The 26,232-nt window shown below is 41.5% G+C and overlaps 1 protein-coding gene across 4 annotated transcripts in view; it reads right to left on the bottom strand.

The window, feature by feature from the left end:
• The window catches only part of LOC148879245 (Survival protein SurE-like phosphatase/nucleotidase), a 122,071-nt gene that overhangs the window by 10,662 nt on the left and 85,177 nt on the right, over positions 1–26,232 (bottom strand). For 2 of the 4 annotated variants that reach the window (XM_088960716.1, XM_088960717.1), the window contains one exon: positions 93–179. The exons of the other annotated variants lie outside the window; for them this stretch is intronic. In XM_088960716.1, coding sequence (XP_088816842.1) covers positions 93–179 — 87 coding nt within the window. The remainder of the gene's footprint in view (positions 1–92; positions 180–26,232) is intronic. 4 annotated transcript variants of the gene reach the window in all.

Genomic DNA, 26,232 nt, shown 5'->3' with positions numbered 1-26,232 from the left:
CTAGTACAGTCGAACAATATAAACATATGAGAAATTACAACAGTACCCTTATGGTACTAAACCTGAATACATAAACAACTGTCAACACTTACCTCAACTTCAGTTTTCACCACTTGCTCCAAATCAATTGATCTTTTGATCACATGAGTTTCGTGAATAACTGTGTCTTCCTTATCTTCCTATGAATTAAGAGGAATCAATTTACCTAAACAATTTTTATGTACCTTCCCATTTGGACAAGGTTTTTGAGAGTAATACAGCATGCCTTTATTGCTACTCAAAAACAAGGTTCAAAATACTGAATTCAATCAAAATATCGGTTATTAATAGGAAACATGCTAAAAATATTTAGAACCTAGAAGTTTCATGTTGACATATTGGACTTACACTTAATATTTACTGACATAAATGTCATAAGAAGCATTCTAATATAAGTTTAGATTATCATACAAGAAGTTACAATATGGAGTATAGAACAAAAGGTAAATATTAGCGCTTGTTATTCATGACCTAGGTATCAAAAGTATATATGCAAGATATGTAGTAGATAGCTTCATGATTGTTGGGCTCTTTGTATTTTCAATGTATGGCTATTAGTCAAACTTTTTGAACAATACAACAATATGTCACCTTGTTTTACTTCATTTAATATGAATAAGCCTTTGTGACATCAGATCCATTTTCTTCTCTAAGAACCTAAAGATTGAATCATGGTCAATTGAATCAATACAAGCCTTTTTTTTCTATTTTCATTATGAGGTTCTCTGGGGAGTGGGAATTGATGTTGTCCAATCCGAGGTGTCCTGAACCGAGGTCGCAGTCAGATAATCCTGCCAACTGGCAAAGCCAAGGTGGAAGGATGAAGTTGTTAGACAGTTTTTGTATGCCCTTAGCTTCAATCTGATTTGATGTACTTTTGTTATTTAGTGGAAATAAATAAAGTGCATGTTTGATTCATGTTGTTTGGTTTAATTCTGTATAAAACCCTAAAACTGGACATTTATAGAGACTCGTGTTAATTTTAAATGTTCACAGCCGTTGGATAAGTCTGGGGAGATTTATCCTGCCAAGGCTGATACTGGTGTGCCACCAAGTGTTGGGATGGCCTGTCTCAGCCACCAGGGTAAGACCCGAGGCACATGCAGTATGGGATTACTTGAATCCTTGAACCGGACCAGATTTCCGGTCTTGCCCTTGACCTTGGAGATAGATGGGCAAAACTGGAAAATTACACCTGACCCCTAGACTCGATTATGACACTTCACTAGGTGTTGGATCAGGCTGCCTTTGATATGCCAATCAGTGAGATCCTTAGCGGGGATCAAAACCTGGGTATGTTGGGGCAGTTTGAGAATTCATCTGAGTGGGTGATCATAGTGACAGAATCAGCCACTTTGTCGGACAAAGGGTAATGATCGGGAATGCACTCTCTCTGATGGAATTTTGTTTTGCAAAATTAATATATTTATATATATATGTACGGTTTCAAATTGTTTGCAAATGGTTTTAATTCTCGGGATCAATGAGAGGAGAGTGCGGCACTGTTCCTTGCAGCCGAGGGAGAGGTCCTCTCTTGTCGGGCAGTGCTTGATCATTAAGGGCTGAGAGGTTAAGTGTAAGACCATTGAGGATAATACCTGATGGGCTAATCTTGCACCTGCCCACAGTCCCTGGGTTTTTATAAGATGGCTTGGCCCAGGGACCACTTAATGTAAGTGTTGGGCCCATAGGGTCCATATGATGGACTCAAGGGGTTCATTGAGTTTTTCAGTGAATTCGGCTGGGCCTTGTATTAAAGGCTGGGCCGAACCCATGTGGCTGGTGTGTAGATCAATGCTTGGGTCCCACGCCATACAAAGAAGCCCAACTGGGCAGCAGATTGGAAAGTAATTAGACACTGAACACTTAATGGCCCGGAAGCCCATTTCGAGGTGGGCTGATATGATCACCCATCCTTGGGGCGAATCTGAGATTAATGTTAGTAAAAGGATTGGGCCTTTAGCCTTATCCACTCTTGGAGACCAAATTCAAATTAGATTTGAATCTGGTAACCTCCTGATAAGATCAGGAGTAAGCTAACTTTATCTACAGATAGGATTAAGATTATCCCCTATCCAAATACTGATTTGGATTGGGATAACTCCTAATTAGGAGGTTTCTTAATCAAGAAGAAAGGAGGAGAAACCCTAACCAAGAAAGAGAGAAATACAACAGATTTCGAACCAAGAGAAATCGCAAGAAAGGTTCCTGAGAATTGAGATCAAATCTCATACTCCAGAAAAAGAAGGAAGAAGCAGTTCAGCTTTTTCGCCTTTGGAGTTCTCCTCCTGCCGCCGCCATCTATTTTTGCAAGATTAGATCTTTGCAGAAAAAGAAAGTCAAGAAATATGTTCTTGACATCAGCCTTGCAAGAAAGACTGAAAAAGATTCAGTGTTTAGTACTTCCAGAGGATTCTTGTGAAGGATCCAGTGTGTAGGACGCACCCTGCTGGTTCTGTTCCATCCACAGCTGTGTCATCTTCAGTAGGAACGGATCTTGGAGCATTCTTTGGGCGTGAACACCAACTTTGGGAGATAGTGCTTCTCCGGATCAGGTATATTCCTCCCATTTGTCTTTTGGTACAGATCTGGTTTGATTATGGTTCAAGTAGGATCCTTGAATATTGTATTCTAAATTTAGGGAATATGATTCCCAATTGGGAGAAGGTAGGAAAATTTTTGAAATTCGCCCACCCATTCCGCAACCTTTATGGCGTCCATTAGATGGATCCTACCATTGTTTCAGTGGTATCAAAGCCACAGGTTCGAATCTTGAACCAAAAGAAAATCAGATCTGACCTTGCACAGATGGATAGAAGGTGTTCTTTCAAGATTTGCGCAGATTGTTTTCTTTATTTCAAGAAACTGTTTCTTGTTAAGGGCGATTGATCTGAAATTAATTTTTATTAAATCCAAAATTTATTTAGAATTGTTCTTTATTTATTTTGATTTAATGGATTGTTCGAACCTGGAGATCACAGTGCAGATTTGGCGCAGATAGTCTGCGCACCCTTTTTCTTTCTATTTATTTATTTCATTTAATTCGGTTTGTAAATATTTTTTTTTTATTTTTAGACTGAATGTATAGGATTTGATCAAGAATGTAATTATTAGAAATAGGATTTCTGTTATTTTTCTTGATTAAAGAAGAAGGAAGAAGAAGAAGGCGCTGGAGATTTGCAGTTGGAGAAATCGCTTTCTGCGATTTGTAGTTTGTGAAACTGCAACCCTTGTGATTAACCTCTGTTTTGCAGGTGGTGCGGACAGTCCATAGTTTGATTTGTGATTGTTTGAAATCAAAATTATTAATTTCAGTTCTTTCATGAATTAATTCTTGAATTGAAAATCAGTTTTGGATCCTCTCGGACTAGATTGGACCAAAACTGTTTGGACCGAATCTGGGGTTCGATAGGGACTGTTTTTCAGTCTGTATTTCTCACACTTGCTGTTCCAAATCTGATGTTCAATTACAGGGATTAATTCAGCCCACCTGTAAAGCCCAGTTTTAAAGGGTTAAAACTGCAAAAGGCCCATTACTGTGAGATAAGCTGTATGGGCCGAACTGCTATCTGCGATTCAGCCCATACACCTAGTAGACATTAATTGTTAATGACTTGGATTTCAATGGGCTATTCAATGGGCTTTACAGCAGTTAATTGATTGGATCAATTCCTCCTTTACATGTGATGTTTGGATGTTTGATGTGCTGCGACCATGGGCCATAAGTACTTGGCCCATGAAGACTCGTTAGTGGCTCTTGCGCACACCATGGCTGAATGCACATCATTGCCATGGTGTCCTTCAAGGTCATTGGATGACCCCTCTTTGCTTGGTGGGCCCCACAACCCTGAAAAGGGATGCATACGGAACCCCTAGCCGATTAAGGCCCACTAGAAATCTGACTTTATGAAAGTCAGTGGGAGCCACTCTGGTTTGACCTAAATTAAAACTAGGGCGTATTTTTGTTCCCTCTAGCAAATATGAATGCATGTGATAGGGAGACCCATATGATGGACTCTCTAAAGGCCTTCCGTCATTAGCACAATGATGGGTCCTTCAGTGATGAGGAAACACACCATAAAATTGGGCTATCCATTTGCTGTTGGATCTATTAGAGTGTTTCATAAGATGATAGGGGCGTCATAGACCGATGTGGGAGGGGCTTCACCAGAAAATGGGAACTCTCTCACGGTACCTTGGCGTAACCTGAATATGATGGGTGTGCACTCACTGGACAGAAAGGTTTACCTGAAAACGGCTCTGAACCTTGTCTGACAGAGGCCAAAAGGAAACTCATTTGATGAGTGGATATGATCCGTCACAGAAAGGTGGTGGGGTTATGCAGCTGAAACAGTTGGCTTCACGCACCCCATGTGATTTCCCACATTTCTAGAGACATTTCGTCGTCTCCGTCACTGAGAAAGGAGGGAAATCTCAGAGATGAACAAATGGGAATGGAACATAGATTAAAAGCCATATCTATGTAGGTAACATGAATCAAACTAAGGTTGTGGACTAATGATTTTGCTATTTTATCAGAAAATGGCAAACGGTCAATTTGCAAAGCTTCTAGACGATAACAAGCTTAAGGGCCCAATCTATGCCGACTGGTACAAAAATCTTATGCTAGTCCTAACTTCCGAAAAGTTAGACAAGGTGGTGAAAAATCCTGCCCCGGAACGTCCGGGTGATAGGGCTTCTGAGGCTCGTAGGAGGGATTACCAAGAGTGGGAGGATAAGAACTCCCTAGCCCGCTGCTTTGTCATTGCCTCATTAGACAACTCAATACAGAGGCAGTTCGATCAGATCGAACTAGCCAAGGACATATTGGACAGTCTAAGAACAATGTATGAAGAGCAAAATCGTTCTACTCGACAGAAGGTCCTGAAATTGTTCATGACCGCGCAGATGACCAAAGGGCAGAAAGTTCATGACCATTGTCTTCGGATGATGGGATACATTAACGAACTTGAAGCTCTTGGATCCGGGCTAGATCTTGACACGCAAGTGGATGCCATCCTCAATACTTTGCCCTCTTCCTTCAATGCGTTCACAGTGAACTACAATATGAATAAGCTGAATGTCAGCGTCCAGGAACTCAGCAATATGTTGCAGAGAGCCGAGGATCTACTCAAGAAGGATGAGCCTGTGATTATGCTTGCTGAAGCTAACAAATCGGGCAAGAAAAAGAGAAAGGCAAAGAAGCCTCAGAAGAAGGCTGCCAAACCTAAGAAGCAGAAGAAGAACAAGGCATCTGATGTCTGTCACTTCTGCAAGCAGACCGGCCACTAGAAGAGGAACTGTCCTGCCTACCTGGAATCTAAGAAAGGTAACATCGAAACTTGTGTCATAGAAACTAACATGTTAGTTACCTCTGTGTCCTGGTGTGTTGACTCCGGGGCTTCAACTCATGCGTGTAACTCACTGCAGGGGTTCAAAGTTAGCAGAAGGTTGAGTGAAGGTGAGGTGACACTATTCTTGGGAACAACTGCAAGTGTTGTAGCGGCGGCAATAGGAACCGTAGAATTAGTTTTTAAAGAAGGAATACTTGTACTTAAAGATTGTCTTTATGTACAAAACTTGAGAAGAAATTTAATTTCTATTTCAAAACTGTGTGTTGATGGATATACTGTTTATTTTAGTAATATAATTACTGTTAAACGGAATAATAAATTCATCGCATGCGGGGAACTAGAGAACGGTCTCTATGTTCTACATCCTTCTCTGGAAACTAACTTAACCGAAACTACGTCAGTCGAAAATCCCAAGAAAAGGAATCATGATACAGTAAGTCCCACGTGCCTCTGGCATTACCGACTTGGCCATATCGGTATTGACCGAATCACAAGGCTGGTAAAGGATGGTCCTTTGGATTTTCTATCCGTAGAAAATCTTCCCACTTGTGAACCTTGCCTTCAAGGTAAGATGTCTAAGCGGCCATTTGACGGTAAGCCTGAAAGATCTGAAGGCACACTTGACCTGATACATACTGATGTATGTGGTCCCCTGAGTGTTAGGACACGGAATCAAAACGTGTACTTCATCACCTTTACAGATGATTTTTCACGATATGGTTACGTGTACTTAATGAGACATAAGTCTGAATCATTTGAAAAGTTCAAAGAGTTCAGACAGGAAGTCGAGAAACAGTTAGGGAGAGAAATTAAGGCCCTTCGATCAGATCGAGGTGGCGAGTATCTCTCTGACGAATTCAGGGACTACTTAAGGGACAATGGGATAGTGTCACAACTAGCTCCTCCTGCTACACCTCAACTCAACGGTGTTTCAGAGAGGAGGAATAGGACCTTGTTGGACATGGTCCGGTCACTTCTCATACGCTCACAATTACCCACATCCTTTTGGGGATATATGCATTAGAGACTGCTATCCACGTGCTGAATCGGGTTCCAACCAAATCAGTTCCGAAAACTCCATATGAACTTTGGACCGGAAGGAAGCCAAGTGTAAGACACTTGAAGATTTGGGGTTGTCCTGCACACGTTAAAAGAACAAGTGCGGACAAGTTGGAATCTAAAACCATCCGTTGCCTGTTTATAGGCTACCCAAGGGATTCGGTGGGTTATCTATTCTATGACCCGAGTGAGCAGAAAGTGTTCTGCAGTCGAAACGCCCAATTCTTAGAATCCAATTACATCCTGGACACCCATCGTCAGGAAATAGTTCTTGATGAGGAGAGCTTAGGAGCACTGGGAAATGTCCCACAAATTCCAGGTAATGACCAACCTAGAAGAACCAGCCGGGTATCCAGACCACCAGTCCGATACGGTTATGACCAGGATAGTTACCTGGTGGAAACCTTGACTAGTGAAGAGGATCCCGTGACTTACGCGGAAGCTATGTTAGACATAGACTCCCAGAAGTGGGTGGAGGCCATGAGAGCTGAAATGGACTCAATGGAGACCAATGGAGTCTGGACTCTAGTGGATCCGCCCTCCGGGGTAAAAGCAATTGGTTGCAAATGGATCTACAAGAGGAAAAAGGGCCCCGATGGCAGGATTGAAACCTTTAAAGCTCGTTTGGTGGCGAAAGGGTATACTCAGAAAGAAGGCATCGACTATGAGGAAACCTTTTCGCCCGTGGCCATGCTTAAATCCATTAGGATCCTGCTAGCTGTAGCAACGTACCATGACTACGAGATTTGGCAAATGGATGTCAAAACCACGTTCCTGAATGGAGATCTTAGTGAAGATATCTACATGCAGCAGCCGCAAGGCTTCATTGCTGCTGGTCAGGAACACATGGTATGTAAACTTAATAGATCCATATATGGACTTAAGCAGGCTTCTAGGAGTTGGAACATCCATTTTGATTCTGCAGTCAAAACGTTTGACTTTGAGCAGAATCCGGATGAGCCCTGTGTTTACAGGAAGTCCAGTGGGGATAAGATCACATTTTTGGTGTTGTACGTGGACGATATCCTACTCATTGGTAATGATGTAGGAATGTTGACTTCGGTCAAGGTATGGCTATCACAGCAGTTCTCCATGAAAGATCTTGGAGAAGCTTCATAAATACTGGGTCTTCAACTCTATAGAGATAGATCGAAGCGGATAATTGGATTATCCCAGGCTGCTTATATTGACAAAATTGTCAAGAGGTACAACATGGAGAACTCCAAGAAAGGAAATGTTCCTTTCAGGCACGGAGTCACTCTCTCCAAGAAGATGTCTCCCAAGACTTCTGAGGAGATAGAGAGCATGAGAGACGTTCCCTATGCCTCAGCCGTAGGGAGCATCATGTATGCCATGTTGTGCACTCGCCCTGACATTGCTCAGGCGGTGAGTGTGGTAAGCAGATTCCAGGCAAACCCAGGGCAGGAGCATTGGACTGCTGTGAAGAACATACTCAAATACCTTTGAAGGACAAAAGAGTTTTGTCTGTTATTCGATGGTAGTTCACTGCAAGTTCTAGGGTATACCGATGCCGATTTCCAGTCGGATCCAGATGATAGAAAGTCTACATCTGGGTATGTTTTCACGGTAGGATCGTGTGTTGTTTGCTGGAAAAGCAGCAAACAGGGGTCCACTGCAGACTCCACAACCGAGGCCGAGTACATTGCCGCAAGTGAAGCTGCCAAGGAAGCCGTGTGGATGAAGAAGTTCATACACGAATTGGGAGCGATTCCATCCAGCACATCACCCATCCCGTTGTTGTGTGACAACAATGGAGCGATCGCCGAGGCTAAAGAGCCTCGGGCTCACTCGAAGTCAAAGCACATCGAGAAAAAGTACCATGTACTGCGGGAGATCGTTGGTAGAGGGGACATCCTGATTCAAAAGGTAGCATCAGCGGATAATGTGGCAGACCCATTGACTAAGCCACTGACACAGAAAGTGTTTGAGAAACACGTGGAAAGTATGGGACTCCGGCTTGTACCAGATTGGACCTAAGTGCAAGTGGGAGCTGTTAGACAGTTTTTGTATGCCCTTAGCTTCAATCTGATTTGATGTACTTTTGTTATTTAGTGGAAATAAATAAAGTGCATGTTTGATTCATGTTGTTTGGTTTAATTCTGTGTAAAACCCTAAAACTGGACATTTATAGAGACTCGTGTTAATTTTAAATGTTCACAGCCGTTGGATAAGTCTGGGGAGATTTATCCTGCCAAGGCTGATACTGGTGTGCCACCAAGTGTTGGGATGGCCTGTCTCAGCCACCAGGGTAAGACCCGAGGCACATGCAGTATGGGATTACTTGAATCCTTGAACCGGACCAGTTTTCCAGTCTTGCCCTGGACCTTGAAGATAGATGGGCAAAACTGGAAAATTACACCTGACCCCTAGACTCGATTATGACACTTCACTAGGTGTTGGATCAGACTGCCTTTGATATGCCAATCAGTGAGATCCTTAGCGGGGATCAAAACCTGGGTATGTTGGGGCAGTTTGAGAATTCATCTGAGTGGGTGATCATAGTGACAGAATCAGCCACTTTGTCGGACAAAGGGTAATGATCGGGAATGCACTCTCTCTAATGGAAACCAAACTGCCGGTAGTTGATTTCAATCGTTGGAATTTTGTTTTGCAAAATTAATATATTTATATATATATATGTACAGTTTCAAATTGTTTGCAAAGGAGAGTGTGGCACTGTTCCTTGCAGCCGAGGGAGAGGTCCTCTCTTGTCGGGCAGTGCTTGATCATTAAGGGCTGAGAGGTTAAGTGTAAGACCATTGAGGATAATACCTGATGGGCTAATCTTGCACCTGCCCACAGTCCCTGGGTTTTTATAAGATGGCTTGGCCCAGGGACCACTTAATGTAAGTGTTGGGCCCATAGGGTCCATATGATGGACTCAAGGGGTTCATTGAGTTTTTCAGTGAATTCGGTTGGGCCTTGTATTAAAAGCTGGGCCGAACCCATGTGGCTGGTGTGTAGATCAATGCTTGGGTCCCACGCCATACAAAGAAGCCCAACTGGGCAGCAGATTGGAAAGTAATTAGACACTGAACACTTAATGGCCCGGAAGCCCATTTCGAGGTGGGCTGATATGATCACCCATCCTTGGGGCGAATCTGAGATTAATGTTAGTAAAAGGATTGGGCCTTTAGCCTTATCCACTCTTGGAGACCAAATTCAAATTAGATTTGAATCTGGTAACCTCCTGATAAGATCAGGAGTAAGCTAACTTTATCTACAGATAGGATTAAGATTATCCCCTCTCCAAATACTGATTTGGATTGGGATAACTCCTAATTAGGAGGTTTCTTAATCAAGAAGAAAGGAGGAGAAACCCTAACCAAGAAAGAGAGAAATACAACAAATTTCGAACCAAGAGAAATCGCAAGAAAGGTTCCTGCGAATTAAGATCATATCTCATACTCCAGAAAAAGAAGGAAGAAGCAGTTCAGCTTTTTTGCCTTTGGAGTTCTCCTGCCGCCGCCATCTGTTTTTGCAAGATTAGATCTTTGCAGAAAAAGAAAGTCAAGAAATCTGTTCTTGACATCAGTCTTGCAAGAAAGACTGAAAAAGATTCAGTGTTTAGTACTTCCAGAGGATTCTTATGAAGGATCCAGTGTGTAGGACGCACCCTGCTGGTTCTGTTCCATCCACAGCTGTGTCATCTTCAGCAGGAACGGATCTTGGAGCATTCTTTGGGCGTGAACACCAACTTTGGGAGATACTGCTTCTCCGGATCAGGTATATTCCTCCCATTTGTCTTTTGGTACAAATCTGGTTTGATTATGGTTCAAGTAGGATCCTTGAATATTGTATTCTAAATTTAGGGAATATGATTCCCAGTTGGGAGAAGGTAGGAAAATTTTTGAAATTCGCCCACCCATTCCGCAACCTTTATGGCGTCCATTAGATGGATCCTACCATTCTTTTAGAAGTCGCGTAGCAAGATCTAAAACCAAGAAAAAGGTCAGAGGCCTAAGGAGTTGTTCCCTAGGTAGGCACTTCAACGCACAAGTCAGTCGAGTGGTAGGGGAGATAAGATGGCCAAAAAGGCTGCCACATGGCGCCCAAAGACAGCTCAACCACAACCCAAACACCACTCCCCCAGTTCCGAAGTTGAGTGTAGTGCTCGGCCGCGGTGTGGCGTGGAAGAGCTCTGCGGTTTTCAATTAAGTAACTTGAACTTCGGTTGATCACGCATTTCGAGTTGAGTGACCCGGGGTGAAGTCGGTTTGTTGGTTGAACTAACTGGTTCGACACCCATGCTGCTTCCGAGACGGGTCAGTAGGTGTGCCATTTCGTTTCCCCGAGGCTACATGTGTGTGGAGAGCGGAGGCATTGTTTCGTCTTCCCGAGCTGTTAGAGGGTGGCATTGAATCGATGCCAATCTGGGTCGTTGGGAGTCCTGTAAAAGGGGAGTGAAGAGCATTTTCACTTTGTCATTTGTGAAGAGTGTTCTTTGGAGCTCGAAGATAAGTAGTCCTTCGATTGGTGCTTCGGTTTTCCACAATCCTAGCCTTCACTTTGGTAAGATGTCTTCTTCCTCGTCCTCTGATTCTTCCTATTCATCTTCTTCTTTTGGATCCAGTAGTGAGTCCGAGCAAGGGTCTCTTATCGAGGCTACCGCGTTCATGGTCCATGAGGCTGATGGCCAGGGGGCCAAGGTCGATGGATTTGAGGGTGAGGCTGTGGAGTTGGAAGAGGCCATGGTCTAGGGGGCCGAGGCCGATGAAGTCGAGGTCGAGGTAATGTCTGAGGAGGGGCCCAATGTCCCTTCGCGTCTCGACAGCCGTTTTGGGTCTACTCCGTGCTGGGTGGCAACGAAGGCCTTGCACACGAGTCCTTTGGAAGAGCTGTGCAGCATCATCACGACTTTGAACCCTTTGACGTGGTAGTTGGGGTCTGAAGCTCCGTCATACTTCTCAAACTACGGAGGCCACCAGCCAGCCGACGGGAGTTCGTCCACGATTTCTTGAGTGAAGACTGACTCTTTCGCGAGTTGGCCGCAATGTTCTACGAGCTAGGCCATTGGAGGAGCCATGCTTTTGTCAGCTTGGCTACGTTCCAACTTGGCTAGGCATTCCTTCAGTTATTTGATTTCGACATCTCTATTGGCTGGGGCCGCGCCTGTAGACTTCTCTCCTTTTGGTATTGCAAGCCGGCCTCTGATTGAGCTGGATTTGGCGATCAAGATCGGCTGCTGTGGTGGACATTGACCAAGCCGATCTTTCGCTGAAACCCGGGTGGAATGGTGCGATTTGCTGAGGTCGTCGGGTGCGCGGGACCGAGCTGGAGAGTCTGGTCTTCTTGATGATTGTTGTCTTTCTTAGTCAAACCGAACCCTACGCCTGTCTGAGTGATGCTTTTTGGGGTCCTCAGAGCGAGGATTATTCGTAGTAAGCACTTGAGTGGTAGGGGGAACTGTCTGGGGGGCCTGTGCTGGCTACCCCATGGTTTCCATCATTGCAAGAATCTGGCCGACCTTCTACTGCATCGCTTGGAACTGTGTGGGGTCAATCGTGGCTTGCTATTGGGGCTCCCGAGATGGAGAGATATGGTGAGAACGAGATCCCCGAGATGGGGATTGAGCTCCAGAGTAGTCAGATGCGTTTCTTGGCATGGTTCTTGATTGCGCGGAAGGAGATTTGGGAATGGCTTTTCGTACGTATCCCACAGATGACACCAATCTGATGTTGTCCGATCCGAGGTTGCAGTCAGATAATCCTACCAACTGGCAAAGCCAAGGTGGAAGGATGAAGCCGTGCAACAAGAATTTACAACTCGGGTAATGGATGTTAGCTTTCAGTTAGTAGTTGTTCCTTAGGTAGAGGGTATAATAAAGGAAGCGTTAAGGAGCCCTCGGGGTGACATAATGTGTGCATGCTTGCTTACCATGCAAGAAAGACACATTGGGTCACTCACTCATTGCGTCATAGGCCAACCACCCTCCACTTTTTAGGGCTATGGGTGGTTGGCTATGACTACATTCACTCACACCTAGTTAAAACAAAATATAATGTGTTTGTTACTTTTGTTCCCCGGGTAGGCACGATCAAGTCAGTCGAATGGTAGGGGAGATGGTCGGGCCAAGCAGATGAGAATAATGCTGGTCCGAGTCGAAGAAGTAGCATGGAAGTTTGAAGAGTCGAAAGTCCCTTACCATAGAGAACATTAATGTGGTCCCCATTATGTTATTTATGTGGTCCTCATTGTGTTTGTTAGTTTATGATGGTAGTTAGTTTCAGTTAGTAGTTAATTCAGTTGGTAGTTATATTATTTCCTTTTTATTTCTTTTGCCATGTAAGCAGTAAGGGTAATTCAGCCTTTTCACCCTTTATTTGATTATTAATATAAATAGTAGAGTGGGGCAACAATTCTAGCCAACACTCTCTTTCTGAATTCTTCTCTTCGTCTTCTTCTCTCCTTCTCAATCTTTTTCTTTGTTTATTTCACATTGTAACTAGGACTGATTGCAGCCCTATTCGACTACTTAGTATCAGAGCCAACCTAGGAATTCTTATGCTAGTCTAATTAGGCCGACTACATGAGAACTTCCTAGGGTTGGAAGTTTCAGAAGAGATATGTTCGTCAGCAGGTTCTTGGAGGTTGCTCGCAGTGTGCAATTGATGCCCAAGGGTTTGTAGGGCCTTGGAGAGTGTTCAGCGATCAGGAAGAATCAGAAGGGAAGAAATCTCAGTTTTAGGGTTCAGACCTTGGTTTGAAGGTGGCAGCTAGACCTTTCTAAGTAAGTTGATATTTATTCTTGAGATTGAACCTAAAAAGAAATCTTTTTTATTAATCTGGGAGGTGCGGCTGAAAGATCTTTAGTTCTCTCCTGAGATTTTAGGGTTTCTTTTTTGACCTATGATCAGTTCTAGGATTGAAACCATAAAGTTTATGATTGTTGCCAATTCTAGGGCAATAATTAGACAAGTTTCAGCATTCGAGAGTGAGTTTTCTGCTCGCTGGAAAACTAACAAACCTGATTCAATGTTTTTGGGTGGTGGCCGAACCTTCTAGATCAGCTGTTAAGCAAATTCTAGGTGTAATTTCACCTGTTTCAGTTCTAAAAAAGGTTTTTTTTTTTTTTTTTTTTTTTTTACCTATAACTCGAGAAGGGTTGACAACAATGGAGTTTAAGAATCAAGGGGAAGGTTTTTTGGGGACTGGTGGTTCTGGTAGCATGCCTGAGAACAATTTTCAGATTACCGCTGTCAAGTTTGACGGATCAAATTACTGGAAGCGGGCCCAATCATCCATGATGGCCATTGGGGGTTAGGAGTAGGTTTCTAGGGAAATGCCAATGTGGTTGTTACTACTGATTGTGCAACCTCATCGGGCACAAGAGCCGCATCCCTAGACACCTTAGCTGCTGTTTGGGCTGCTCTAACTCAGTTGGAGAGTGAAGTTGGTAATTCAGCACAATTATCTCAATCATCAGTCACAACATCTACTCCTCCCACTTCAGCTTTTGCTCACTTAGGCACACGGGCCTCAGCTTATCATGCTTCAGCCCTAGGTAACACTGAACCCTTTTGGGTGATAGATTTAGGTGCATTTGATCATATGACTGGCTTGTCCTCACTGTTTACTAATCACTTATCATCCGGCAGAGACAAAGTGTCTATTGTTGATGGCTCTCTTGTTCCCATTTCTGGCAAGGGAGACATCAAATTGTCCAATACCATTTCTTTGTCTTCAGTTTTACATATTCCTAAACTTAGTACTAATTTGGTTAGTAGCATTACTAAAACCCAAAATTGTTGGGCAACTTTTTTCCCTGGTCGATGTGTTTTTCAGGATTTGGACACAAAGAAGGTGACTGGGATTGGTCGTGAGACGAATGGAAAATACCTGCTTGGAGGGAGCTCACATGGGGAAGATAGTGAAGTTAAGAGGTCTTTTGTTTCTCAGTCTATTGGTCAAGATATGCTTTGGCATAATCGATTGGGTCATTTATCTTTTAGGTCTTTGAAAAGTTTGTTTCTTAGTTTGTTTGAGTCTATCCAGATGTCCAATTTGAAATGTGAAAGTTGTGAGCTTGCAAAACATTGTAAAACAACCTATTCATTGAGTAATAAAAGTAGTATTCCTTTTGAAATTGTGCATACCAATGTTTTGGGACCTTATTATATCACTGCTACGGGGGGTATAGATATTTCTTGTTGTTTGTTGATGACTATACCCACTTTTCTTGGGTTACCTTATGCGTTCTCGAGATGAGGTTCCCACCTTAACCCGAATCTTTCATTAGATGATTTTAACCCAGTTTGGGGTCAAAATAAAAAATTTCAGATCCAACAATGTGAAGAGTATTTTGCAAAACCATTAGCCTCATATTTCCTTGACCATGGGGTTATCCATCAGAGTACATGTCCTCATACACCTTAGCAAAATGGGGTTGCTGAGAGGAAGAATAGACACATATTGGAGGTGGTTAGAAGTATTATGTTTAAATCCAATGTGCCTTTACATTTCTGGGGAGATGCCATTCATACAGTTGTATATCTCATCAACCGTATTCCTTCACGGGTTCTTGACATGAAAGCTCCATTCACCCTTTTATATCCTGATAAAGAGTTGTTCACTATCCCCTTTAAAATCTTTGGATGTACTTGCTTTGTTCAAACCCTTGGTCCTCATCGTTCTAAATTTGATCCTAAAGCTCCAAAATGCATTTTCCTTAATTATGCACAAACTCAAAAGGGATATTGCAACTATGAACCTACTTCTAGGAGGAGGTTTGTCTCTAATGGATGTCACTTTCTTTGAGGATGTACCCTATTATCCTAAGGTTTCTCCTTAGGGAGAGAGTATTGAGGTGGGGGTTCATTCATTAGAAGTTCCATTACCTGTCCCAATCATTGAAGAGGAGTGTAGTGAGGGTTGTCAGAGGTGCCAGGATTTGATAAATTATCACAGACGGTGGAGGAGGTTGATTTCGGTCATCAGCAATCCAGGCCAGCCCCAATTCCTTTTGTAGATCCAAATCCAGGTACCACAGTTCCTTCATTTTCCATTACAGATGAGATACTTTCTTTCCATTGTTGAGCTTTCACCTCCATTAGATGACCTTGACCTTCCCATTGTAGTCCTTAAAGGCAAACACCGTTGTACCTCATCTACAGCTCACTGTATTTCTCAGTTCTTGTCTTATGATCATTTGTCTCCATCATACAAGTCCTTTTTGGCATCCATTGCTGCTATCCCCATTCCCAGAACAATGTAAGAAGCCTTGTCAGTACCTGAATGGAAGGATGCAATGAAGGTAGGAATAGATGCACTTCTAAAGAATAATACATGGGAGCTAGTTCATCAACGTAAAGGGAAGAAGCCGGTTGGATGTAGATGGGTGTTTACTATAAAGCATAATGCTGATGGTTCCATTGAAAGGTATAAGGCCAAATTAGTTGCAAAGGGATTTACTTAGACATATGGCATAGACTACTTGGAGACTTTTGCACCAGTAGCAAAGATGAATACTATCAAAGTTTTATTATCTCTTGTAACCAGTTACTCATAGCCTTTGTATCAGATGGATGTTAAAAACGCCTTCCTCAATGGAGACTTGCAAGAAGAAGTGTGCATGCAATTGCCTCCTAGATTTTATAGTGTTGAAATAGGAAAAAAGGTTTGTTGACTGAATAAGGCCTTATATGGACTGAAACAGTCTCCTAGAGCCTGGTTTGATAGATTCAGACAAGCTCTTGAAAATTTTGGCTATGTGCAAGCCCAGTTAAATCACACTCTATTTATTAAGAAAGTGGATTCTTCCTTAGCACTACTTACTGTATATGTGGATAATATTGTAGTGACAGGGAGTGATACCCGTGAGATTGAGTCTCTTAAGCAACTCCTTTATCAAGAGTTTGAGGTCAAAGACTTGGGAAAGCTACGATATTTCTTGGGTATTGAGGTAGCTCGGTCTAAACATGGGATTTTTGTTTTCAAAAGAAAGTATGTTCTTGATTTGTTGGAAGAAACAAGGAAGTTGGGTGTTAAACCTGCTGACACACCTATTGAACAAAATCACAAGATCAGTGCAGAAGGTGGAGAGCCCCTTGAAGATAAAGCTATGTTCCAACAGTTAGTTGGAAAAATTCTCTATCTTTGTCTCACACGACCAAATATCAGTTATGCAGTCAGTGTTGTTAGCCAGAATATGCACTCTCTTAGAACTACTCACCTACTTGCAGTTAAGAGGACATTAGCATATTTGAAGAGGTGTCTAGGCAGAAGTATACTATTTAAGGATAATGGTCACATGAAAATAGAAGTTTACACAAATGTTGATTGGGTTAAATGTGTTGATGATAGGAGGTCTACATCTGGATATTGTGCCTTTGTAGGAGGTAATCTTGTTTCTTGGAGTAAGAAATAAAATGTTATTGTTTGCTCCAGTGTTGAAGCTGAATATAGGTCCATGGCAAATGGTGTGGCTGAAGTACTATGGTTGAAATCCCTATTTGAGGAGTTGGGTATAAGTAACCCCTAATGTTGTACTGTGATAATCAAGTTTCTATTAATATAGCCCATAATGTGATGTAAAACATATTGCATTCTTGATTCTCTGAGTTGCCTTTATACCACACCCCTCGAGGCAAGCCCGAACAAGTCCATGTTAGGGTCTTTTAAGAAGATATTTTATTGGAATGAATGAATAAACAACATTAGCAAATAGAGGGTTCTCGGGAAAAACAAAAAAAAAAACAAAAAGTGTAGAACTTTATAAAGGCGTATGCCTGGGCTGAGGCGCATTAGGCACAAACCTAGGTGCACCAGGCGTTCGCCTTTCGAAAGGGGTGCACTTAGGACCTAGGTGAGGCGCATAACATAAAATGTGCCTCGCATGTGCACCACGCCTTTTAAATCACTAGTGTAGAGCCAGGTTTAGCACCAAGTTAACCAGTTTCCATGAGAAGATCTAACGCATACTTCCGTTGGGAGATGAAGATGTTATCTTTAGACTTGGCAACTTTGATTCCCAGGAAATATCTCAATTCCCCTAAATCCTTAATTTTAATTTCTGAGTTAAGGAAGGTCTTTAGTGTTTGAACTTCCTCTATATCACTCCTTGTAACTACAATACCGTCAACATAAACAATAAGGAAGGTAACCTGAGTGCCTCTCCTCTTCACAAACAAGGTATGGTCTAATTGTGTCTATGTATAGCCAAACTCAACAAGTGCAGCTTTGAATCTATCAAACCAAGCTCATGGGGATTGCTTGAGGTCATAAAGAGATTTCTTCAACTTGCATACCATGCCTTGCATTTCCTTACCATACATACTCGGGGAAAGTAACATAAAAACCTCTTCAGTTAAATCTCCATTTAAGAAAGCATTCTTAACATCAAACCTCATTGTGGTCATTTTTTCAACTAGTGAGAAAGTCTCCATATAATCAACTCCATATACCTGAGTATATGATGCAATACAGGATTCAGCCCAACTGAGTAAACCATTACTAAGTTGGCTTCGACAACCCATCTTAGTTCGTTTTTACTAAGTTTGCACCCTCGCATAGTTTCTATCTTACTTCGTATTTACCAAGTTAACATTACAATGTAATTTCCGAATTTCTATTTAATTAGGACTTTCTTTTTTAAAGTGATTTAGTAGGATTATAATGAGTGTTTAGTAGATTAGGAAACTTCTTTGTAGGAGACATTAGGGTGTTGTGATAGAACAAAAATTGAAAGAAATTGATATCTTTTTCAACTGAGAAAATAGTACATATATATACAGCCTTGTAGATACTAAAATAGGAAGAAAATCAACTACCTCCTCCAAGAATAATTCCTATAATCAAGCTATTCCTAATTGGGCAAATACTCCATAATTATAGCCTATAATTACAACCTATAATCTCGTAACACTCCTCAAGATGGAGCATAGGTGTCAATCATGCCCAGCTTGTTACAAATATAAGAAACCCGAGCTCCATTGAGTAAGCAATGTCAGGACGAGTCACTGTGAGATAGTTCAACTTTCTAACTAATCTTCTATATCGTTCAGGATCATCAAAAGAACCTCCATCCTTTGTGAATTGCTGGTTAGGAAGCATTGGAATACTGCATAGTTTGACTCCCAGTTTCCTTGTTTCTGTTAACAGGTCCAAAACATACTTCCTCTGAGACAGAAAAATGCCTCTTTTACTCCTTGCCATCTCAATCCTCAAGAAGTACTTTAGGTGCCCCAAATCTTTAGTATTGAACTAGCTCTGCAAGAAGGATTTCAAGGATGAGATTCCCTACGTGTCACTCCCAGTGATAACAATATCATCTACATATACAAGTAGAATGATGCCAAGTGTGGGCTGCTTATAGAAAACAGTATCGTCAAATCTACTCTTCCTCATCCCAAACCTCTCTATTGCTTGACTGAATTTTCCAAACCAAGCTCGAGGACTCTGTTTTAGTCCATACAGCGATTTTCGAAGACGACAAACATTCCCAGACTCCCCCCTGAGCAACAAACCCAAGTGGTTGCTCCATATAAACCTCCTCCTGAAGATCTCCATGCAGGAAAGCATTTTTAATGTCAAGCTGGTAAAGTGGCCAATCATATGTAGCTGCCAGAGAAACAAATAATCAAACTGAAGTCAATTTTGCCACAGGGGAGAAAGTATCAGAATAGTCCACTCCATATGTCTGTGCATAGCCTTTGGCCACCAGGCGAGCCTTTAGGCAAGCCATTGATCCATCAGAATTAAATTTGACTGCAAAGACCAACTTGCATCCAACCGCTTTCTTACCAGCATGGCATTCTCAGTCAAGGCATTCATTTCCTCAAGCATGGCATCACGCCACCCAGGATGGGATAAGGCCTGGTGAACAGATTTGGGAATCCCTACAAAATCAAGAGAGGCAACAAACGAACAAGTAGAGGACAAACGATCATTGGTAACATAAGAGGAAATTGGATAAGTACGCTAACGTTTACCTTTCTTAAGAGCAATAGGTAGATCAATGTCACTGGGCATTAGATCCGGTGACAAAGAAGAGACCGATGCCAGACTTGTCACAGGAGGATTAGCTCGTCGAGAATAGACTTGAGTAATAGGTGGTTTTGGTTGAGAAGGTGGTGGTGGTGGTATTGAAACAACACTAGAGTCTGGACCGGTGACATGATACACTAGTAGATCATCATCCTCTTGTGGACACACAGGTGTAGATGGAGCGGTAAAGAAAGGAAGATGTTCATGGAATGTAACATCAGCTGACACAAGATACCTGTTCAAGAGAGGAGAAAAACACCTATACCCTTTTTGGAGACGAGAGTATCCCAGGAAGACACATTTTAATGACTTGGGGTCCAATTTGGAAACCTGCGGACGAACATCACGAACAAAACAAGAACATCCAAAGATCCGAGGTTCAACAGGAAACACAGGTTTATTAGGAAACAAAATCATATAAGGAATTTGATCATTTAGAACAATGGAAGGCATGCGATTAATAAAAAAACATGCTATAGAAACAACATCAGCCCAAAACTGTTTAGGAACATGTGTTTGAAATAAAAAAGCCCCGACAGTTTCAAGAAGATGTCTACTTTTCCTCTCAGCCACTCCATTTTGAGATGGAGTATCAACACAAGATGATTGATGGAGTATTCCATTCTGAGCCATGTAGGTCTGAAAGGAATCAGAGAAATATTCTTTGGCATTATCACTTCGCAATGTTTGTATAGACACATCAAACTGGGTTTTTATTTCAGCACAAAAGGTTTTAAAATGTGAAAGCAACTTAGAACGAGATTTCATTAAATAAAGTAAAGTCATACGAGAAAAATCATCCACAAAGGTAACAAAATATCGAAATCCAGTCTGAGACATAATGGGACAAGGCCCCCAAACATCTGAATGTACTAACTCAAAAGCATGACTAGCCCTTTTATTAACTCGAGAAACAGACGATAAACGATGATGTTTTGCAAACTGACAAGACTCACAATCTAAAGAAGATACATCATGAAACTAAGGACATAACTTCTTTAACAGAGGTAAAGATGGATGCCCCAACCGACAATGAGCTTCAAAAGGGGATAAAGTACTGGAATAGGCAATGGTCCGGGGTTCCTAGGTATCCAAAATGTATAGACCTCCTGATTTTCGTCCTTTACCAATAATCCTCTTCGTCATAAGATCCTGAAATAGACAATGATAAGGAAAGAATGAGATACAACAGTTAAGAGTACGGGTGAGTTTGCTAACAGATACCAAATTAAAAGAAATTTTGGTAAACTCAATACAGATGATAAAGAAAGTGTTGGTGTGTGATTGATAGTGCCAGAACCAAGGACAGAAGATATAGAACCATCTGCTAAGGTGATTGAAGAAGGAAAAGTGTGTGATTGGAAAGTGGAAAAGAGACTAGGATTACCTGTCATATGATCTGTTGCACTAGAATCAATGACCCACTGAGAGGAAAAAGAAAGAAGACATGTACTGATTTTACCTAACTCAGCAAGGGCAGTAATGGACTGAGAGGAGTTCTTTAATGCCTCTTGATACTGGGTAAATTTCACATACTCATCTACAGAAATTGTCATGGTCTGATCTGACGATGGATGAGGAGCATCACTCGTAGTTACAACATGAACTGACTGAGACCCAGAAGACTTCTGGTTTTTCTTTAGCAATTTTTGGCAAGTCCTTTTAGTGTGACCTAGTTCATAACAATAGTAGCAAACTACTCCCCCTGTGTCCTGAGTTCCAGCATTCCGACCACTATTACTGCCACCTCTGCTACTATTCTGAGAATGAGACCAGCCAGTTGATCCACTATTCTGACTAACCAGTGCACTAGGTTGTTGTACAGGTGAGGTATGGGAACTAGTATCTGTACGAAGGACCCTAGTAAAGACCTACTTTAAAGAGGTAATCTCAGGATTAGACAGAATCTGTGACATAGCACCATCAAATTGAGGATTAAGGCCAGCCAGAAAACTCATGATAGCCATCTGTTCACGTTGAGTCTACTGAACTTTGATATCAGTACTGAAAGGTAACAAGGCGTTCAATTCCTCATAAGTGCGTTCGAAATTCATGAAATAGGTCTGAAGAGACTGATCCTGTTGTTCAGCCCGATTGAATGCCTTGCAAACATAAAAAATACGGGAAATATTTTCTTTACCAGAGAACAGAAAAGCCAAATATTCCATTAGTTCTTTTACAAACTCACAGTGAGAGACATGACCGGCGTACTCATTCTCAATAGAATTAAGGATTTTCAAAAACAATTGAGAGTCAACCCTTAGCCATTCAGTACGAGTCTCATCAGTAGGAGGGTCCTTAGTTAGATGGTTGTCCTTAGAGATACTTCGTAAATACAAACGAACAGTCTTACTCCAGTCTAAATAATTAGTTCCGTTTAGTTTTTGCTCAGTGATTTTAGACAGAATGGGGATAACATTAGGCATAGCCCAGTTCTTCTGTTCAACCACCATCATAAACACAAGAAAATAAACTTTTGACAACCAGCAAAGCCAATAAAACACACTTAAACAGAATCGGCAAAAGATGCAACACCCAAACAACAAGAAATCACAACTGGCAGCACCGAAATATCATCTGTATAAAAAATAACAGAGAAGAAAGACTTTCCTAATGGGCAAACAAATACCACAGGAGTGACACCGAGGCTGAGGCGATCGTCGGAAAAGAGACCGGTGAAGGTGGGTCTGTCACACGCGCCTCCACGCTCCAGTGCGTGACGGAGGGGCAGAAACTGGTGGCGGCGCGTGTGGCTCACTCGCTGGGTTTCCAACAATGCGACTTGTGGGGAGGTCGATCTGGAGATTCCGCTTCCATTGGTAGGGGCGGTGAGATGCAGATGTCACTCGGAATGGATGACCTAGAGATCACAGTTGCTGCTCACTTGGGCAACAATGGGAAGAAAACCAGAAATTAATTTCAGACTGGAATTGGTGTCTCCAGCTCTAATACCATGTGATAGAACAAGAATTGGAAGAAATTGATATCTTTTTCAATTGAGAAAATAGTACATATATATACAACCTTGTAGATACTAAAATAGGAAGAAAATCAACTACCTCCTCCAAGAATAATTCCTATAATCAAGCTATTACTAATTGGGCTAATACTCCATAATTACAGCCTATAATTACAATGTATAATCTTGTAACAGGTGTAAAGAAATCTATATAAAGAGTAACTAGGGTAAAGCTAGGGGAGTTTTGGTCGATTTTCTCTTAACTATCCAGTGAAGAATTCTTGTTGTTGTTTATTTTGGCTTTTGCTCTTTTCTTTGAAACTTCTCTAAGCGTTGTTTGTTTCTGTATTGCACCATTTGACATCAGAGCTCATGTTTGATCCTTCTTTGGATTATGGATCCTAATAAGAAACAAGTAGCTCACATCATGGAGCAAGAATTCAACAACAAAACACAAGAAGAGGTGGAAAATTTGAGAAGACAAGTCAATGCACTTGCTCAAGAGTTGAAATCGCTGCGAGGGGACAACAACACCGATGCAACTTCCAACCCTAGGAAGTTCTTATGTAGTCGGCCTTATTAGACTATCATAAGAATTCCTAGGTTGACTCTCATACCATGTAGTCAAATAGGACTACAATCAGTACTAGCTTTATAGTGCAATAAACAAAGAAAGACTGAAAAAAAGAGAAGGAAATAAGAGAAGAGAAGAGGAGGAGAAGAATTCAAAGAAGAGATTTTAGAAAAGAGAGTCAATCAACAGCCGCCCCACTCTTACAATTTATATTAATACTCGAATAAAAGTAAAAGAGCTGAATTACCCTTACTGCTTACATGGCAAAATAATAAAAGAAACTAATAATTATAAACTGAAAATAACTACCAACTAACAACTGAAATAACTAACTGCTAACTACAGTCATACAAGCACAATGGAGACCACATCAGTGGGGACCACAACATCAGTGTTCTCTACACTTTCCATGAGGCAAATCCATAATATATCTCGAAAAACCTCCTCTAACAGGGCTGAACACTTGCTAATCAACTAACCAATCAACTCTCTATACAACCTGTGTATGAGATCAAGGAGAAGAGAAGAGAATGTAGGACCTCCACTCTAATACCAAGTTGAAAATCCCACCTGCAATAATCTGATATAAAAGAAAAGAAAAACAAGAGCAGAAGAAGATTGAAGGAGATGGAGGAGAGAGAAGTGATGGAAGAAAGGGAAGGAGAAGAGAGAGTGGTTCGATCCATTCTAAAGTCCCCCAATAATATCTTCTATTCTCTAATTGTAAAGATGAGGACAATTACATGGTTAACCTTAGTAGGGCGGCCAGCACTAAAGACAATAATAAAAGAGGGAAAAAAAAGACCATAACTAAGGCTCACTACTAACAAACATCAGCCATAAACATAACATAAAGAGAAAAAGAAACTAAGGCCCATTTGGCCCATCATGACATAACCTAAGAAACATAAGGAAACTAAGGTCCATTTGGCCCATCATCTCTACAACCTTATAACCTCTTTGCATCTAGTCTGTTGCTCCTCCTGCATTTCCAGCTGCTTAAAAGTGGCTTCAGCAACATTCTTATCTCAAAGAAAAAAAAGGCACTTTTGGTCTGCCACTTGAACCTCCCAAGCTACCACATTGTCCAATGAAAAGACTTGGAAATCTTATGCACCTTATCAATTAGAACACTTAAGTCTGCACTACAAAATAACTTCCAAAAGCATTACCAATCATGATAAAAAAAAATCTTTATTAATATAAACCAAAAAAGATACTCCAAATATTACAAAGACCCTTAACAAATCTATGCATGGTGTTAGACAGCGTATACCCTTAGCTCCAATCAGATTGATGTACTTATTGCCATTTATTGTAAATAAATAAAGTGCAAAATTGATTCATGTTATTATGGTGTGTTTCTGTGTAATACCCTTAAACTAGACACTTATGAGACTCGTGCTAGTTTAGAATATTTACAGCCGTTGGATAGATCTGGGGAGATTTATCTTGCCAAGGCTGACACTAATGTGCCACCAAGTTGGTTAGGGTGGCTTGTCTCAGCTGTCGGGATGAGACCTAAGGTACATGTAGTGTGGGTTTTCCTGAAACCCTGAATCATACCAAATTCTAGTATTGCCCCTGGACCTTGGAGACAGATGGGAAAAACTGGAATGTTACACCTGACCCCTAGACTCGATTATGGTACTGCACTAGGTGTCAGATTGGACTGTCTTTGATATGCCAATCAGTGAGATCCTTAGCAGGGGTCAAAACCTGGGTATGTTGGGGCAATCCGAGAATTTACCTGAGTGGGTGATCATAGTGATAGGATCAGCCTCTTTGTCGGGCAAAGTGAATGATCAGGGAAATGCCCTCTCTCTGATGGAAACCTAAACTGTCGACAGTGGATTTCAAATTTGTTTGGAATTTGGTTTTGCAAAATATATTTATATAGAGATATACTTATATATTATGTTTTCACAAATTGTTTGCAAAAAGTTTTAATTCCCGGGATCTATGTGAGTAGAGAGTGCAGCATTGTGTCTTGCAGTCGAGGGAGAGGTCCTCTCTTGTCGGGCAGTGTTTGATCATTAAGGGCTGAGAGGTTAAGTGTAAGACCATTGAGGGTTATACCTAATGGGTTAATCTTGCATCTGCCCACAGTCCTTGGGCCTTCATAAGATGGCTGGACCCAAGGACCATTGAGTGTAAATGTTGGGCCCATTAAGAGCCCATGGTGATGGACCTGGGGGTTCACTGTGTCCTACAGTGAATTCGGCCAGGCCTTGTAACTAAGGCTAGGCTGAACCCATGTGGCTGATGCATAGATCAATGATAGGATCGCACGCCATACAAAGAGAGCCAAGCTAGCCAGCATTAAAGGAAGTGAGCCTGAAAACATAATGGGCCTAAAGCCCATTTCGAACTGTGTTAATTGGATTAATTAATTAGGGGCGAATCTGGGTATAGATCAGCAGATTAGGATAAGAGGATAATTCTTATCCACTTAAAGAGTCTAGATCCAAATAGAGAATTGGATCAAGAAAATTCTAATTTAATTAGGAGTAGCTGATCTTGATTTACAGATAAGATAAGGGATTATCCTTATCACTTAAAGAGTTCAGATCCAAATAAAGATTTGGATCAAGAAACTCCTAATCAAATTAGGAGATCATCTCTTTAAGGCTATATATAAAGAGCAGGGCGGACCTGAAAAACATATAACACAGTTTGACTGTTTCTACCTTCAATTTTCTCTCCCTGCTCTTGCCGCCCTACCTTGTTCGATCTCCATTTCTTGGAACTGATCAAGATTTGATCTTGATATTGCTTCTTGCTAGAAGAAACAATTCTGAATCTATGATCACTACCCCATTCGATTCTTGTTGAAGAATCAAAGGTTCTTGGTGAACTACCTATTGATCCTGCCTCATCTTCGGTGGAGGGAGGATTTGATACACTATTTGGGCGTGAACACCTGCGTTGGGAGGAGCATTTTTGCGTGGATTCCGTATCAGGTATACCTCTCCCTAATCTTAGTTTCCAATTTGGTCTGGTTTGGTTACAAGAATGAACCTTGAAAATGCAGTTTTTTAAATTAGGAATACGATTCCTGGATGACAGAAAAGAAATTTTTGAAATTTCACCCAACCTTCTTGTACGGTTCGGCCATCCATATGATGGATATCTCATCCCTTCACATGGGTCCTATGATATGAGGTAGTTGGAGTAGAAGATCAAGACTGTAATCAGTCTTGAATCCTAATAAGTTTTAGGTTTGCAAAACAGAAGAAAAA

The sequence above is a fragment of the Nelumbo lutea genome, chromosome 1 (assembly GCF_056320005.1).
Source record: "Nelumbo lutea isolate HS-2025 chromosome 1, American lotus-T2T, whole genome shotgun sequence".
Classification (NCBI taxonomy): Eukaryota; Viridiplantae; Streptophyta; class Magnoliopsida; order Proteales; family Nelumbonaceae; genus Nelumbo; species Nelumbo lutea.
The sequence above is the reverse complement of the archived record's forward strand: the minus strand, read 5'-3'. Positions and strand labels throughout refer to the sequence as shown.